At 31.7% G+C, this 14095-nt stretch overlaps 1 protein-coding gene across 1 annotated transcript; it reads left to right on the top strand.

Moving 5' to 3' along the window:
- The first annotated feature begins 283 nt into the window (after window positions 1-283).
- Window positions 284-8222, top strand: LOC132056758 (uncharacterized). Its single transcript, XM_059449095.1, has 11 exons — window positions 284-623; window positions 1909-2025; window positions 2896-3029; window positions 3586-3788; window positions 4507-4788; window positions 5500-5558; window positions 5798-5834; window positions 5968-6039; window positions 6127-6277; window positions 6761-6892; window positions 7354-8222. The coding sequence occupies exons 2-11, from the start codon at window positions 1923-1925 to the stop codon at window positions 7756-7758; spliced, it is 1578 nt and encodes a 525-aa protein (XP_059305078.1). The 5' UTR covers window positions 284-623; window positions 1909-1922; the 3' UTR covers window positions 7759-8222.
- The last annotated feature ends 5873 nt before the right edge of the window (window positions 8223-14095 follow it).

Genomic DNA, 14095 nt, shown 5'->3' on the forward strand with positions numbered 1-14095 from the left:
AAATAATTAATTTAGAAATAGAGGGAACTAATTAAGAATTAGTTCTTGTAGTTAAATTAGTAATTTTTCTCTGCAAGCATCATATATAAACAAATGTTTTATAGTCGGCTAAGCCAAGTACTTTAGGGATGCTTTACCCATGTTTATTTGTTTTTCAAAAAACTAATATATAATTATATTGCTAACTATTTTTGACTAAGTTTTAGTAACGTTTTTTAAGCTATATGTTGGAGCTCCAAAAGGGGGAAAATTACTTTGAAAGTTCTAAACTTTCTCGATGTCTTTGTTATTCAAAGTACACGAAAGTGGATGGCTGCTGTTATTAGTTAATTACACAATATGCAAACAAAGACACATTTAATCTTCTTCTTTGTGTGAAACTGAACTTTCCCTTTTCTCTACAGAAACTATCTAGAAGAAGCTTTCTATATATCCTTGGACCACAATAATGGATATGACGAATTTTCCATTACTCCAAGTTGAATATATTAATTGATATATATATATCTTCAACTTAATTCAAAAACAAGAAGGCTCTTTAGTTGAGTTGTGCATATAGACGAAAGAAGGAACTGTTGTGCCAGCTGAAGAAGAAAACCAGAGACAATTTTTTTTTCCCTCAGGTGATAATTAAATTTTTCATTGATTGTGTGTGTGTGTGTTTATCCTTTCTATAGTTTCTTGTTTTGTTGCCTCTTCACTAAATTTTTTTTTTAGGAATTAGTTACGAATTTCCTTCCTAATTTGCCGGTAAATAGCTTGTAGCTAGTAGAACTTTTTGATAATCTATTACTAATTCATTTTTAAATAATAGTGATGGATTTTGTTGTTTAACTACAAAATTTGTCCGTAGTTAATTCATGTTCTTTTAGTAGTGCTTCTTATTTAAGGGATATCACTTAACCACTTACAAAGATATGTTGAACATCAAAATTACTCTAGAATAAATTGTTGATATCTTGCTAATTAATAAACATGCATGTAGCTTCGTGAAGATATAATAAACTAACTAAAAACTTACTCCTGATATCCTTCTCCTTTAAATGAATAGGTCTTATAATATTCCTTCTTAATTACCTGAATAAGAGTTTAAAACTTTAAATTCTAAATTCCAAGTTTGTGAGGGCTTACAGCATTAAGCCTTTGTTCTCCATTGTTTGTTTCCTTTCCTCCCTTCTATTGTTTTCCTTTTACTCCTACAACTTTTCGATGTTTTCTAATTCCATCTCTGCTGCAATTATTCAAGCAGTTTAGTGTGTATGTATACATGAAATATATTTTTACCTTAGTCAATCTAAATAGTTTTATATCATGAATCTCTAGTTTTACGTTGAATGTCAACTTACTTCTTGCAACTCTCCTCTTTTATAGAGCTCTTTTATCTGGACTTGAAATCAGCAATATGAGCAACGCTCATGCGTGCACGCTTCATTTAGAGAGAGAGAGAGAGGGGGGGGGGGGGGGGGAGTGTTAATTAATGACTAGTGAACTCAAAACTTTATATAATGTGATTAAAAAAAAAAAAAAAGACTAGAACATCACTTTTAGGATTTAAGCTTATAACCTAAAACAATTTTTGAATCTCCTTTACCTCTTGATTTGTGGGACTGTTTCTTTTTATTAAGAGGATTCAACAAAAACTTTTTATTTGGGTTGGACGTGAATTGGGGTGAAATTTCGTGGACAATGGGGTTAGGTATTAGTCCTATACCTCTTCTTTTCTTTTCTTTTAAAATTAAAACTCTTTGTGTGTGTGATCGCGTGTTGAAAGAATAGTTTAAATATTATTTATATTTCAGAACATTCTCTTTTGAAAAAAACAAATCAAATTAGTCATTGTCGCAGTTAACAAGTTATTTATGACTAGCGTAATTGACAAGTTATTGATGACTAATTGGCATTTGACAGGGTAAAAGATATACATGGAGTGGATGCAAAGGAGAAAAGTGACAATATTCCTAGTACTCGTAGCTATTGTCATTGCCTTGAACATCACTACTCTTGATGGAGGACCAATTGGATCAGGTGAGAAGTTAGAATAAAAAATTTACTCATACCCGATATTTATTATTTCGTGTGTCCTAATTTATGTGGCACTTTCACTTTTAGAAATCAAACAATGTGAACTTTGATTAACATTTTAAAATATATTTTTTAATCATGACATGAGAAGCATTGAAACTTAGAGTGTTTTTCGTATTTTTGAATAGTTGAATTTAAAATTTAAAATGTTGAGTTGATCTAATCCAATTTAGCTTTAAATATTAGTCAAATTGACTCTCTGAAATTAAAAAAATAACACATAAATGGGACAGAGGGAGTAAATCAATAAATACATGTGTCATTCCTCGTCTTTCATATATATATATATATATATATATATATATATATATATATATATATATATATATATATATATATATATATTGTTGGCAAATATAATTAATTAACATGTACTTTTGCCTCGCCGGTAAACTAATATAGTGTAATGTTAATTAAAAATTGAGTGCATCAATTAAAAAAATTCCAAGTGAAAACCATTTGATTTTCTCTTCTTTGTGGTCATTTTAGGTAGATTTTATGCTGTCCTCTCATGCCCCATAGCAAATGAAAGTTAGGTTTTCATTAAATTTAATAGTGAAAGCAAATCATGAAAAGATGATTAGTCCAACTTTGAGCTGACTATTAACCCGCTTATTTATTGACTCAATTCATTTTGTTTCATCCAAATCAATTTATCTAAAAATTGGGCTCAAATATTTTCAAAATAATTTTTTTTGTTTGATATATATGTTATGATCATGTATCATCATAATTTAGGAACATGGGAGTTTGCACATGGGAGTTTGCGACTTAGTTGTTGATTTTTGTATTTTTAACCTTTACATTTTGCAGAAAGAAAATTAGTTGAAATAGAGAAGGTGTCAGGATCCACGCAACAGTCAGATGATACTGTGAGGATTGATCCTTTGAAGAATTTCAAGAAATACAGAGGAGGATATGATATTACAGAAAAACACTATTGGAGCGTAAGTAATTAGCATCTCTCGTCTTGTTAATGATTTTTTTTTTTTGACTTTATCAATGTGATGTAATCCATTATAGCATGTTGTATAGTTTATATTTAAAGTTGCTAGTTCTACTTATTATGACAGTAACTTGTAGTAGTTATTATTTAAACTTCTTAATAGTTAACATGTCACCTATACTATTGCTGTACATTAGTAATTAACTCTTTGTTTTATAGTTAACATGTCACCTAAAATTATGTTTATAAGTTTTGCAGTTGATTTTTCTTTACCTTTGAAATACTATATCAATTAGTTTAGATTTTGAGAGTATTATATCGCGATCATAATGCGTATTATCCTACTTATTCTTGAATTATTACCCCATTGTTAAATACTATATGTATACATGTATAACTACAATAAAATCAAATAGGAAAATTGTTTTCTCTTCATTACACACTTTTGATTCTTATGTCAATAACTTTTGTTAAATTTGAAGATGTTAGATACGAACCCTTTGTCAAATCATATAATAAACTAATTTGAGGAACTAAATTTTTTATATTTGGTGCAGTCAACCGTCTTTACAGGTATATATGGCTATGCCATTGCTGTGATATGGCTCTTGTGTGGCTTAGGATATGGACTATTCCTTCTTGCTTCAACCTTTTGCTGCAAAAGAAAGAGCAGAAAGCTCAAAAAGAGATCAACTTGTCATTATAAACACTACTATTTCTGGCTCATTCTCTCAGCCATTTTCTTGACAATTTTAGCAATGTAAGTTACTACTTCACAAACTTGTTTGCATCAAAGGTGGTTTAGAATGTGTACAGAAGTACTTAATTTCATGTATAGTCCCTAAATTATATCGATTATAAGAGTAAAGTTACAAAATTTTATAAATTATATTATAATTATATTTTGTCAAATTAAAATAACAACAGTTTATCTACTATGAGAGTAAAATCACTCTAATATAACAACAAAACATACGTCCCATCTAGGCGACTTTGCTTTGAGGAAAATAACCTATTATGGCGATATTATTAAGTTTTCAAAACATAGTAACATTTTTGTTCCAACATATATCATACATATACACATACACTAGCGGACATACATACACATGGGAGGATGTAGTAAAGGCTCAACGTGTTCACCCGAACACCCTGGGCAAAAAATTACAGTGTATATTTAGGGTAAATTTTCTGTGTTCATGTACATATATTGACTTTTGAACACCCTGAACAAATGCAAAAGTTGGTTCAGTTATTTTTCCGAACACCCTGATTGAAAATCCTGGATCCGCCACTGTACATACATACATGTATATAGCCATACATACATACATTTGTATATGCATACAGTCATACACTAGCAGAGTAGCAGTCATACTTACATACATAGATACATAGTTACCGTAAAATCTAGCTATTCTTCGTAACAATTTAAAAGTATTATATCACTTAATTTAACCTTATATTATTTATTGTAGAACTGCAACAGGGATGGTTCTAGGGGGGAACGCAAAGTTTCGTTCAAAAGCAAATACAGTAGTGGATATAATCATTGATACAGCAGATGGGGCATCAGAGACAATTTACACTACAACTGAAGCCATGAGAGAGATGAACAGTGGCTTACGAGAGACTGATGTAGGTCCACAAGCTTCTAATTTCCTAATTCCTACTTCTACCAGGCTTGATAGACAGGCTGATGACATACATAGGGAAGCCAGAAAACATAGACGATTAATCGAGAAACTCCTCAAGATAGTGTAAGTCTCTCTCTCTCTCCATATAATTGCAATCGAGTACTGCGTATTTTTTTTATCCTCCTTGATACGGTTTTAGTAAAGGGAACCTTGGAGCAACGGTAAAGTTGTCTCCGTGTAACCTATAGGTTTGAGTTGTGAAAGCAGCCGCTAATGCTTGCATTAGAGCAGACTGTCTACATCATACCTTTTGGGGTGCGGTCCTTTCCAAGACCCTGCTAATTCGGGATGCATGTGCATCGCGATGCCTTTTTTTAGTGTCGAAACATCTTTTCAGGCCTATTTTTTAGTTTTTTAATTTTTATTTTGTTTTTAATGCGTTTACTTATGGGAATTGAAATCTAAAGAAATAAAGTCACATTTTAAGACGTAAGTTTTGGTTTCATTTTTCCAAAGAAAAGAAAATCTACAAAAAAAAAAATATACTCCGTATATGTTTTCTTTTCATCGGGCATAGTGTTATGCCTCTCACTGTTTCATCATCTTTACCTCTATATTGTTTTACGCTATAGATGTGGCTAAGAAGTTTAAATTTTGTGCGTTAATAATACATTTATTTTTTAGATCGTTAATTAAGTTAAGTTGACCTACACTAACGCCTAACAAGTTTAATATACTCCCTTTATTTCAATTTGCGTGACACACTTTTACTTTTAGTTCGATCTCAAATGAGTGACACACTTCTAAGTTTGAATACTTTGTTTCTGCTCACAGGTACATAGTAACTACAGTGGGTATTTCTCTGAACTTGGTTGCTGTAATTGCCCTATCAGGTAAACACTATCTAGTTTTATTTTTTCTATATTTTGCTTAGACAATCCATATTTATTTACTAGAAATTTAGAGTTAGAAATAATGTCTACAGTTCCATCTAGTAATTACAATTATCTTTCTAGATGAAATACACTGTCTAACGCTGTAAAATAATGTCTACAGTTCCATCTAGTAGTTACAATTATCTTTCTAGATGAAATACACTGTCTAACGCTGTAATTGACCTTTCTAATTGCAGTATTTGGGATACTCAAATTCAGAAGAACCCTTAAATTGTAAGTATGTTATGTCACAATTAATCTTAGAATAACAACACACTTTATATTTATTTAAGATGTATAAGTCCAATAAATTACAAATAATAAATTGGTCAAGCTTCTGATACAATATTGTTTTGATTGAATGCAGGCTCATTGCATTATGCTGGATCTTTACAGCTCTGTGCTGGTTTCTTTTTGGAATTTATTACTTCTTAGACAAGTATGAATTCTAAGTTGATTCATTTCATTCAAAACTTTATGATAAAACTTTGGATTCTAATAATAAAATGGCATATGATTTTTGCAGCTTTGCTGGAGATACATGCACTGCACTAGAAAGTTTCCAATCAGATCCCTACAATAGCAGTTTGAGCTCAATTCTTCCCTGTGATGAATTGGTCTCAGCTGAATCAGTCCTTCATGATGTCAGTAAAGGGGTATATCAAATAGTCAACGAGGTAAAATTGAAAAATTAAATTCATATTATTTCTGATACATCTTCCTTCCCAATTTATGTTACACTTTTCAAATTTCGAGAGTCAAAATAAAAAAGATCTGATTTTTATCACAACATCACCAAAATCAACACATTTAACATTTAATTTATTAAAAAGGGCTAATGCACCTTGTAGAATGGCACCAAACAAAATATATGAAAGTTGACGAACGTACTAACTTCCATTGACTGCCACTCCTTCCTCTGCTACCCTATGTTGCTCGGACTCTTCAAAAATAGATGTGTGCCAGATTCTCCAAAATTAATGCATTTTCGGAGGATCGCACGAGTGCAACAGCATTTTAGAGAGTCCGAGCAACATAGCTAGGAATAGAGTTCAAAGGCGTCCAAATGAATCCCTTTCATCAAGAAAATATACTTCGCAAATAGGGTAAAATATGTTACTCTCTTGTTTTATGACGCAAGTGAAATTTGAAAACTGCAGGTGAATCAAAAGTTATCTACAGAATATGGAAATGTTGCACAAATCTGTAATCCTTTCTCCGGTCCACCACAATATAACTACGAGCCAGGGAATTGTTCATCTACCACAATTCGGGTTGGAGACCTCCCTCGGGTAAGTGCAAAGGCCTATTATTCTACAAGTTAATTTGCACATAATCGGGAGCTAATTTCATGTATGGTTCTTGTTATACTGACTAAAGTTTAGTTACCTTAATGAGACAAAAAATAGATTTTTGACTTTATTGTTATAATAGGAGAAAATCTGTTAAATTAATGTGACTTTACTGCTATAGTGGATAAAGTTCAATGACCATACATGAAATTAACCCATAATCACCATCCTGAGCACTACTAAAAAAAACAGGAATTAGCAACGACAAACCCTGTAGCTAAACATCAAAATTTGTGGCTAATCCTTTTAGCGATGGATTAGCAACAAATTATTAAAAAGTCTTGTTAACTACGAGCGATTTAGCACGAATTAGCGACGAAGTTTGTAATTAATTCCAAATTATTTCAGTGGAGTTCGTTTTTCATAGCATTTTATCTGAATCCTCCTTTTCTTTGATGAAGATATTCAAGATGTTGACTTGCACTGATCCAAACTGCAAGGGAGGAGTGATGATATCCCCTAGAGATTTCAACACTGTGGAGGCATACACAACCGCCATCCAGAAAATCCTCGACGTGTACCCTGGAATGGAGAACCTAACTCAATGTGACACGGTATTTAATGCATTCGACGATATCATTGACAAACATTGCAAACCATTGAAGAAAAGCGCGCATTTGGTATGGGGAGGACTTGTTTTCCTCTCGGTTGTAATGGTAGTGTTAGTCCTCGTGTGGTCTTTCGAAGCACACCACAAAGAGAATCGTAACAACTTAGATAGTTCTGTTAAGCCTCATTCTGCAGAAGCAGATAAGCTTGAATTAGGAACAAGGAAAGAAGTCACAAATTCTGTTCCAGTCATGTAAATAATAGCTGATTAGTTATTAGTTTAAAGTATTGCATAATAGGAAAGACCATAGACATTCAGAAGAATTTCGAGATATCAAATGGTGACCGATAAAACTCTGGAGAAGAAGCAAGATTCGACGCTCTCCCAGACAACAGAGTCATCACGGTCGTGAGGTTAAAGGCCATCCAACACAAAGCGGCCTTTCATTCTTTTATTTTGTCGTGGCACATCCCCTGCACCTTCATCTCAGGGGACCAAAAAAAATTGTAGTAGAGTTATAGGACCATATATTTCTTTAGTTCTGTTTATTGTTTTCCCAAAAATAAACTGTATAGAAAATTCTTGTTTCTTCAAAAAGTTAAAGAAGCCAGCTATGGGAACGAACCCCTCAGTGGCATGTATGAAATTCATAAAACAAGAAAATTCCACAGCTATATGCTCGAGAAATTTCATGAAGTGTACTCTTTCTTTTCCTTTTTTCACTTGGCCCTTGTTGACTTTATTCTCATAAGAAATTATTTGTTACGGGTTTATTTTACTAAATTATCCTTATTAATTATAGTTTGGGAATTTAAGTTGACTTCTAGTACTTTATGTAGTTACTTAATAGTAACTTCAGAACCTCACTAACTCCTAATCACCTACATCACAAGAACATTATTGCATTTGATTTGAAGTATAATAAACATAGCCCCTTGGGGAATAAACATATCTCAATGTAGAAGGTTTTTGTAGTTGAGAAAGGTAATTGAATTGAGAGTTATGTATGTCTTCAAAATATAGTCCGCGGAATGTATTAGGTGGGAAATTGGTAGCATGGAATTCTGTGGACAGTTATGGCACATACAAATGGAACCTTATCAAATCAATCTTCAGGCAAGATCTTTCTTGTCGAGACAAATCAACATCCGAATTGAAGAGAAGAGTATCCTCAAAAGATAAACTCCAGTTTGCGAGTTGGTCAGCAACTTGGTTTCCTTCTCGAGAACAATGGCCAAAAGTATAGAAACCTTCCACTTTGAGTTTCCAGATTCGTTGTATAGTAACCTTGTTGATGATGTTAATAAAATAAGCATGGAATCAGATTCCTCAATAATACCAAGTTGATTGTGATAAAATACCACTGCAGCCCGGCAGCCCTGTCGAACCAGCCTGGCACTCAGCCATCACTACAAGAAAAAATATATCTGGCAACAAAAAATTTTTTGTTGCCATAGATTGATTATTGTTGCAAAAAGTACTTTTGGCAAAAAAAAAAAATATTTTGTTGCATGAACTTTTCCCAACGGCTGTTATTGCAATAACGTGTAACAATTTTTCTTTTTTTGTTGCCAAAAGTACTTTTTGCAACAATAATCAATACTATGGCAACAAAAATAAATTCTTTGGCATTGGCAACAAAAAAATCATTTGCCAACAATAAAATTAAGTTGTTGCCAAATGTAAAAAAATTTGTTGCGATTTCTATACTTTCTTGTAGTGCATATTATTAGAGAAACAGTCTAGAGGTTCGACGAAGGCCAGGGTCATATTCCCTTATTTTTGTCGCAGCACCCCTCCTCCACCAGCCGGACCTAGGTTGCCTTTACTACATCCGTCACAATTCAGTTTGAGCCTGCCACTTGGGGCCTAATTAGCCATTTTATGGCAGTAACATGCACCACGGATTGCAGCTTTTCAATCCTATTCATAAGAATATTCCAGCCAACTCCAATAGAGGGGAAAAGATCTTAGTACTAACCATGATCATAGTCTGAACTTGGTGTCGCATTCTCCAGGAAGTGCACTTGATATTATTGAATCTAGAGTTACACCTGTGTTTATTAGTTGTACTAGTTTCTGGACACGTGCGTTGCACGTGTATCCCTATCTCGTGTGAATTTTTTTTTTGTAATGACATAAATAAAACAAAAAAAGTGCAAGCGAAAATGATGAATTTTGTAAGTGATACGACGTTGAACAAAAATTGGTTAAATACATATGTATGTTTCGTGATTAAGTTATTTTGATGCTATAAGGTGCAAATATGTGAGATGATTATAACTGCCTTAATGTTTCTATATAAATGTTGTTCTTGGTGAATCTGTCTACATTTATCCAAAATAAAATTTAGAGACAAAAGGTTTTTGTTGACATTAAAATTCAAAAGAGAATCTGTCCTTCAAAAAAAAAAAAAAAAAGACTAATGCAGATATACGCAAGTCGTCATTTAAAAGTAAATATATCCCTGAAAGACCAACATGCTATTAATCCACACAATTCATGTGTTTTTCTCTTCTATTTCACTTCAAGAAACTCATTTCCATTAGAGTTCATATTTGTATAAGGAGTTCCAATTCCAGGTGTCAGAACAAAACAATTCAAAAAAGAAGAGAACTACTTCGATTGAAAATCAGATTATTAGCCAAAACTACATAAGATACTATTGGAAGTCGTGACTGACTACAACATAAGGCATCTATAGCTACGGAATTTAAGCTACGAATTTATAAATCGTAGCTATTACCTAGTAATAGCCACAAAAAATAGAATTTCATGGCTATCTACAATTTCGTAAAATTTCTTAGTCACGAAAGTTAAATTGACAAAGCTAATAACTCATTTTTGCTATAATTGCTAACAATTGTGGCAAAAACTATCTAAATAGCTACAACTTTGTTGCTACAATAAAAATTTGTGGCCGATCATAAGTTTTTGCCACGGGATAAAAGTTATTGTAGCAACAGAACCTTTTAGCCACAATAAATTATTTGTGACAAACTATTGTAGCTAAATAAATATTTTTGCTTCCAGTTCTAAAATGTTGTGGCAATAGTTAAATGATATTGCCACATATTTTTTGCTATAATAAAATTTTGTAACTAATCATAAGTTTTTGCCACGCAATAAAAGTTATTGTAGCAATAGTAAATTTTTAGCCACAGTAAGTTGTTTCAAACAAAATACTTGAAGCTAAAGTTTTAGCTATACAATTGTGTATCTGGAATTTATTTTGGCAAACTTTAGATGTCAATTTGAATGAAATCAGTTATTTCTAAATCTTTATTATGTTGCTAGTTTCCAATATTATGTGCATCAGTGCTTGATTATTCAAAAAAATTGAAAGTATGTGTTAAAAGCAACGGATTTGTGGCGGAAACTTTGGCCATTACTCAGAGGCGGATTCAGGATTTTAAATTTGTGGGTTCCCAATAATTTTTTAACCCTAAGTTTTTCTTGTTTCTCACTTTTTCTTTTGTTTGAAATATTGAAATTTGAGTAAAAGTAATATTTTATTAGCTAATTTCTTTTTTAGTTGACTTTGTTATGTTTTTTTTTTTTTTAACTAAAAAAGAGAAGTTAAAAAAACATGTAGTACAGCATTAGTTTTCTGCCTTTGCGAATTGAATTTAAAAAAAGAGTCCTGCGGGAATCGATCACGCATATGTTGGACGAAGTCCAACCCAGGAGCCTCTTTCTTGCCGTTACACCAGCCGCCCATTTAGTTGTGGGTTCCCGTCTGCATATTCTTATACTCTTCGTATATTTTTCAATATCATTATAGGATCTACGGTAACGGGTGTGGGTTCGAATCCACACCCGCTACTGTAGATCCGCCCCTGCCATTACTAACAAATCAAAACTTTTGTTACCAAAACGCAATATAATAAATAAATTTAGCTCCAATTATTGTGTCGCTTATAGCTATGAAAAATTGAATTCGTAGCTAAACTTGGCTTTTAAAAGCATAGCCACAATTCAAATTTTTGTGGCAAATATTTTAATTCACAGCTATGAAATTTTTAGTACAAGTATTTCCACGGAACAAAACTATAGAGATAGCCACAAAAATTGAATTTGCATGGCAAACGCTTTTGCTACAAATACAATACCTTGTGGCTACAATTCGGAGATAGCCATAAATTTTGTTCGTTGTGGCAAAAGAATAAAATCACTTGCTATAATTGTATTTTTCGTGACAAAAACTTTTTACCATCACAGCTACAACAGAAAAAATTCCATAGCTATATGTATTAGTCCTTAGCCACGGACCAAGTAAAGTCCGTAGCTAACGTTTAGCCACGCTACATATTGCTACGAATGCTACAGAACAAAAATTTGTGGCTAAAGTGTTTAGCCACGAAAATTTTCATATTTAGCTACCAAGTATTCTGTAGCTACAGATACTCTGTGTTGTAGTGACTCTTCACCGCTTGATGTTCCTTTGATACACATATTGAGATGTTTTTATGAATAGAATTGAATCAGTGTTATATGCAATTGAAGAAAACGAAGAGTCATTGTATATAACACTATCATTTTTCTTAGGCTAATTAACAAGTTTTATCACTATACTGATAAAATTTTGTGTTAACTGGAAAAAGTAACGGACATTAAAGAATTAGACTAATATCATTATTAAGTGTATTAATTAGTCCATTGAAACAGAAGTAGAATTTTGAATTAAAAAAATCAAAAAATGATCAGAAAGAGATAAGTGGGTATTTGATTTGGTTGATCTTGTAAACCTACAAAATTGATAGAACAATAAAGGTAATCATCCGTGGAAGATAAAGAAACAAACAATTAAGGCTGGATAATTAAGATAATTAAACTTAGAAAACTGGTGGAACAAAAGAAATAAAATTGATCAGGCTGCTGGATTTCATATTCACTCAGTAATTTAAATATTAGTATTTAATTAGATCTATAATTAGGTTACCTTTATGTAATTAAAATATTACTATTTAATTAAATATTTTATTACATTTGGATTTACTGTAGGGGTAAAATTGTAATCTGATTTTGCAGATACGAGCTTCCACTTTTAGTATAATATGATTAGTTTTTGTAAGATCTACCGTTTGCTCCATGTACTCGAAATTGTGTTTTCTATATTTTGAACATAAGACTAAAGTTGTAAAGGCTGATTTTTTTTGTCATGCTTATAGTGGTGATTGTTACCTATGCCAAGAAAAGAAGATGGTTTTCCTAGTGAATCAATGACTACTTGTCCATCATGACCTTTGCGGTTCTGGATCGTCGTATAAGCTTGACATTAGGTTAATTACATATCGTTCGTCCAAGATCGTGTCATTAAGGGCAGCAATTTCGGCAATTTGATTGTTAGTATACGCTGAGTTTGACTAATTTTTATTCAAGATATTCTATGTTCTTGTTATATTTGAAGAACTCTTTTTTTTATGGTTGGAATTTAATAAGTCAAATGATTCTTCTAAAAGAGTGCAGAGATTTGGCTTTGTTCAAATGTGAAATGCTTATTAAATTTGAAGTTTAACCAATAGATATATTTCTGATAATCCTAATTTTTTCTCTCTATACTTTTTTCGTTTTATAATCCATAAGAAATATAAGTGCAACACGGAGATCGCTTTATAAATAATAAAGTATTTAGATTTTTAAATACACACGATGATGTCGCTACCTGGAAATAAAACATTGAGTTTCGTTGTTATGACAAAAATAACTAATAATTTAAGTCATTATGACAAATTGTCAACTTTTGAAAAGTCAATTTAGTTGTCAGATTATAATTTTACGTTTAAGACCCCATAGAAATTCAAAACAATATAATACTATATTTAGGCATATCAATTTTATATATACTAAGTATTAAGTAAAAAAAAAAAAAAAACAATGAACACTTAGAAACAATACCACTCGTATTGAAGAGTTTGGATTATATCCTACACTATATTCTGTTGATCTCTTGTAGAGAATGGACAAACAAAGAGGAAAAAGAGATGAAACTAATTTTCTTGGATGATTAGAGCTCCAAATAAATCATAACATGAGCAATTTTACCAATTTTGTGGGGTGAAAAAAGGAGTTCTAGCTGTTGATACTTATGTATGCATTCACAAAATTTAATTTAAAGAAAGTAACAATTTTATTCTTTTAAATTATTTCTTTATTTCCATTTCAATCATTGTGTTATTCACCTTAACACTTATAACCTTATATTAAAGTGAATGTGTGATATTAACACTTGAGGCTAACGAATCCTTAACTTTTTTTGGACAGCTACAATTAGGGGTGTACAAAGTAAACCGACAAATAGCACCAAACCGATAAACCGAGTCAAATCGAGAAAAAAACCCAACTAGTGGTTTGGTTTAACTTGGTTTGGTGTTGAAAAAAAAAACTGACCATAATTAGTTTGGTTTGGGTTTATCTAAAAAAAAAAAAAGTCAAACCGAACCAAACCAACCCGATATTACATGTATTCAATTTTTAAAATATTTTACACAAAAATATTTATTTGTAATGTAATTTATAAATATTTCTTAAATTTTTTCATTAGTTTTTTTTTATCTATTATCATATTATTCAAGCTTGAACTTAGAATTTTT

This window comes from Lycium ferocissimum, chromosome 1 (assembly GCF_029784015.1).
Source record: "Lycium ferocissimum isolate CSIRO_LF1 chromosome 1, AGI_CSIRO_Lferr_CH_V1, whole genome shotgun sequence".
Classification (NCBI taxonomy): Eukaryota; Viridiplantae; Streptophyta; class Magnoliopsida; order Solanales; family Solanaceae; genus Lycium; species Lycium ferocissimum.

Coding starts and splice junctions, on each gene's coding strand:
- LOC132056758 (XM_059449095.1), top strand. CDS start 1,923: ATGGAGTGGATGCAAAGGAGAAAAGTGACAATATTCCTAGTACTCGTA. Junction 5,835..5,967: donor TTCAGAAGAACCCTTAAATT/GTAAGTATGTTA, acceptor GATTGAATGCAG/GCTCATTGCATTATGCTGGA. Junction 6,893..7,353: donor GGGTTGGAGACCTCCCTCGG/GTAAGTGCAAAG, acceptor TCTTTGATGAAG/ATATTCAAGATGTTGACTTG.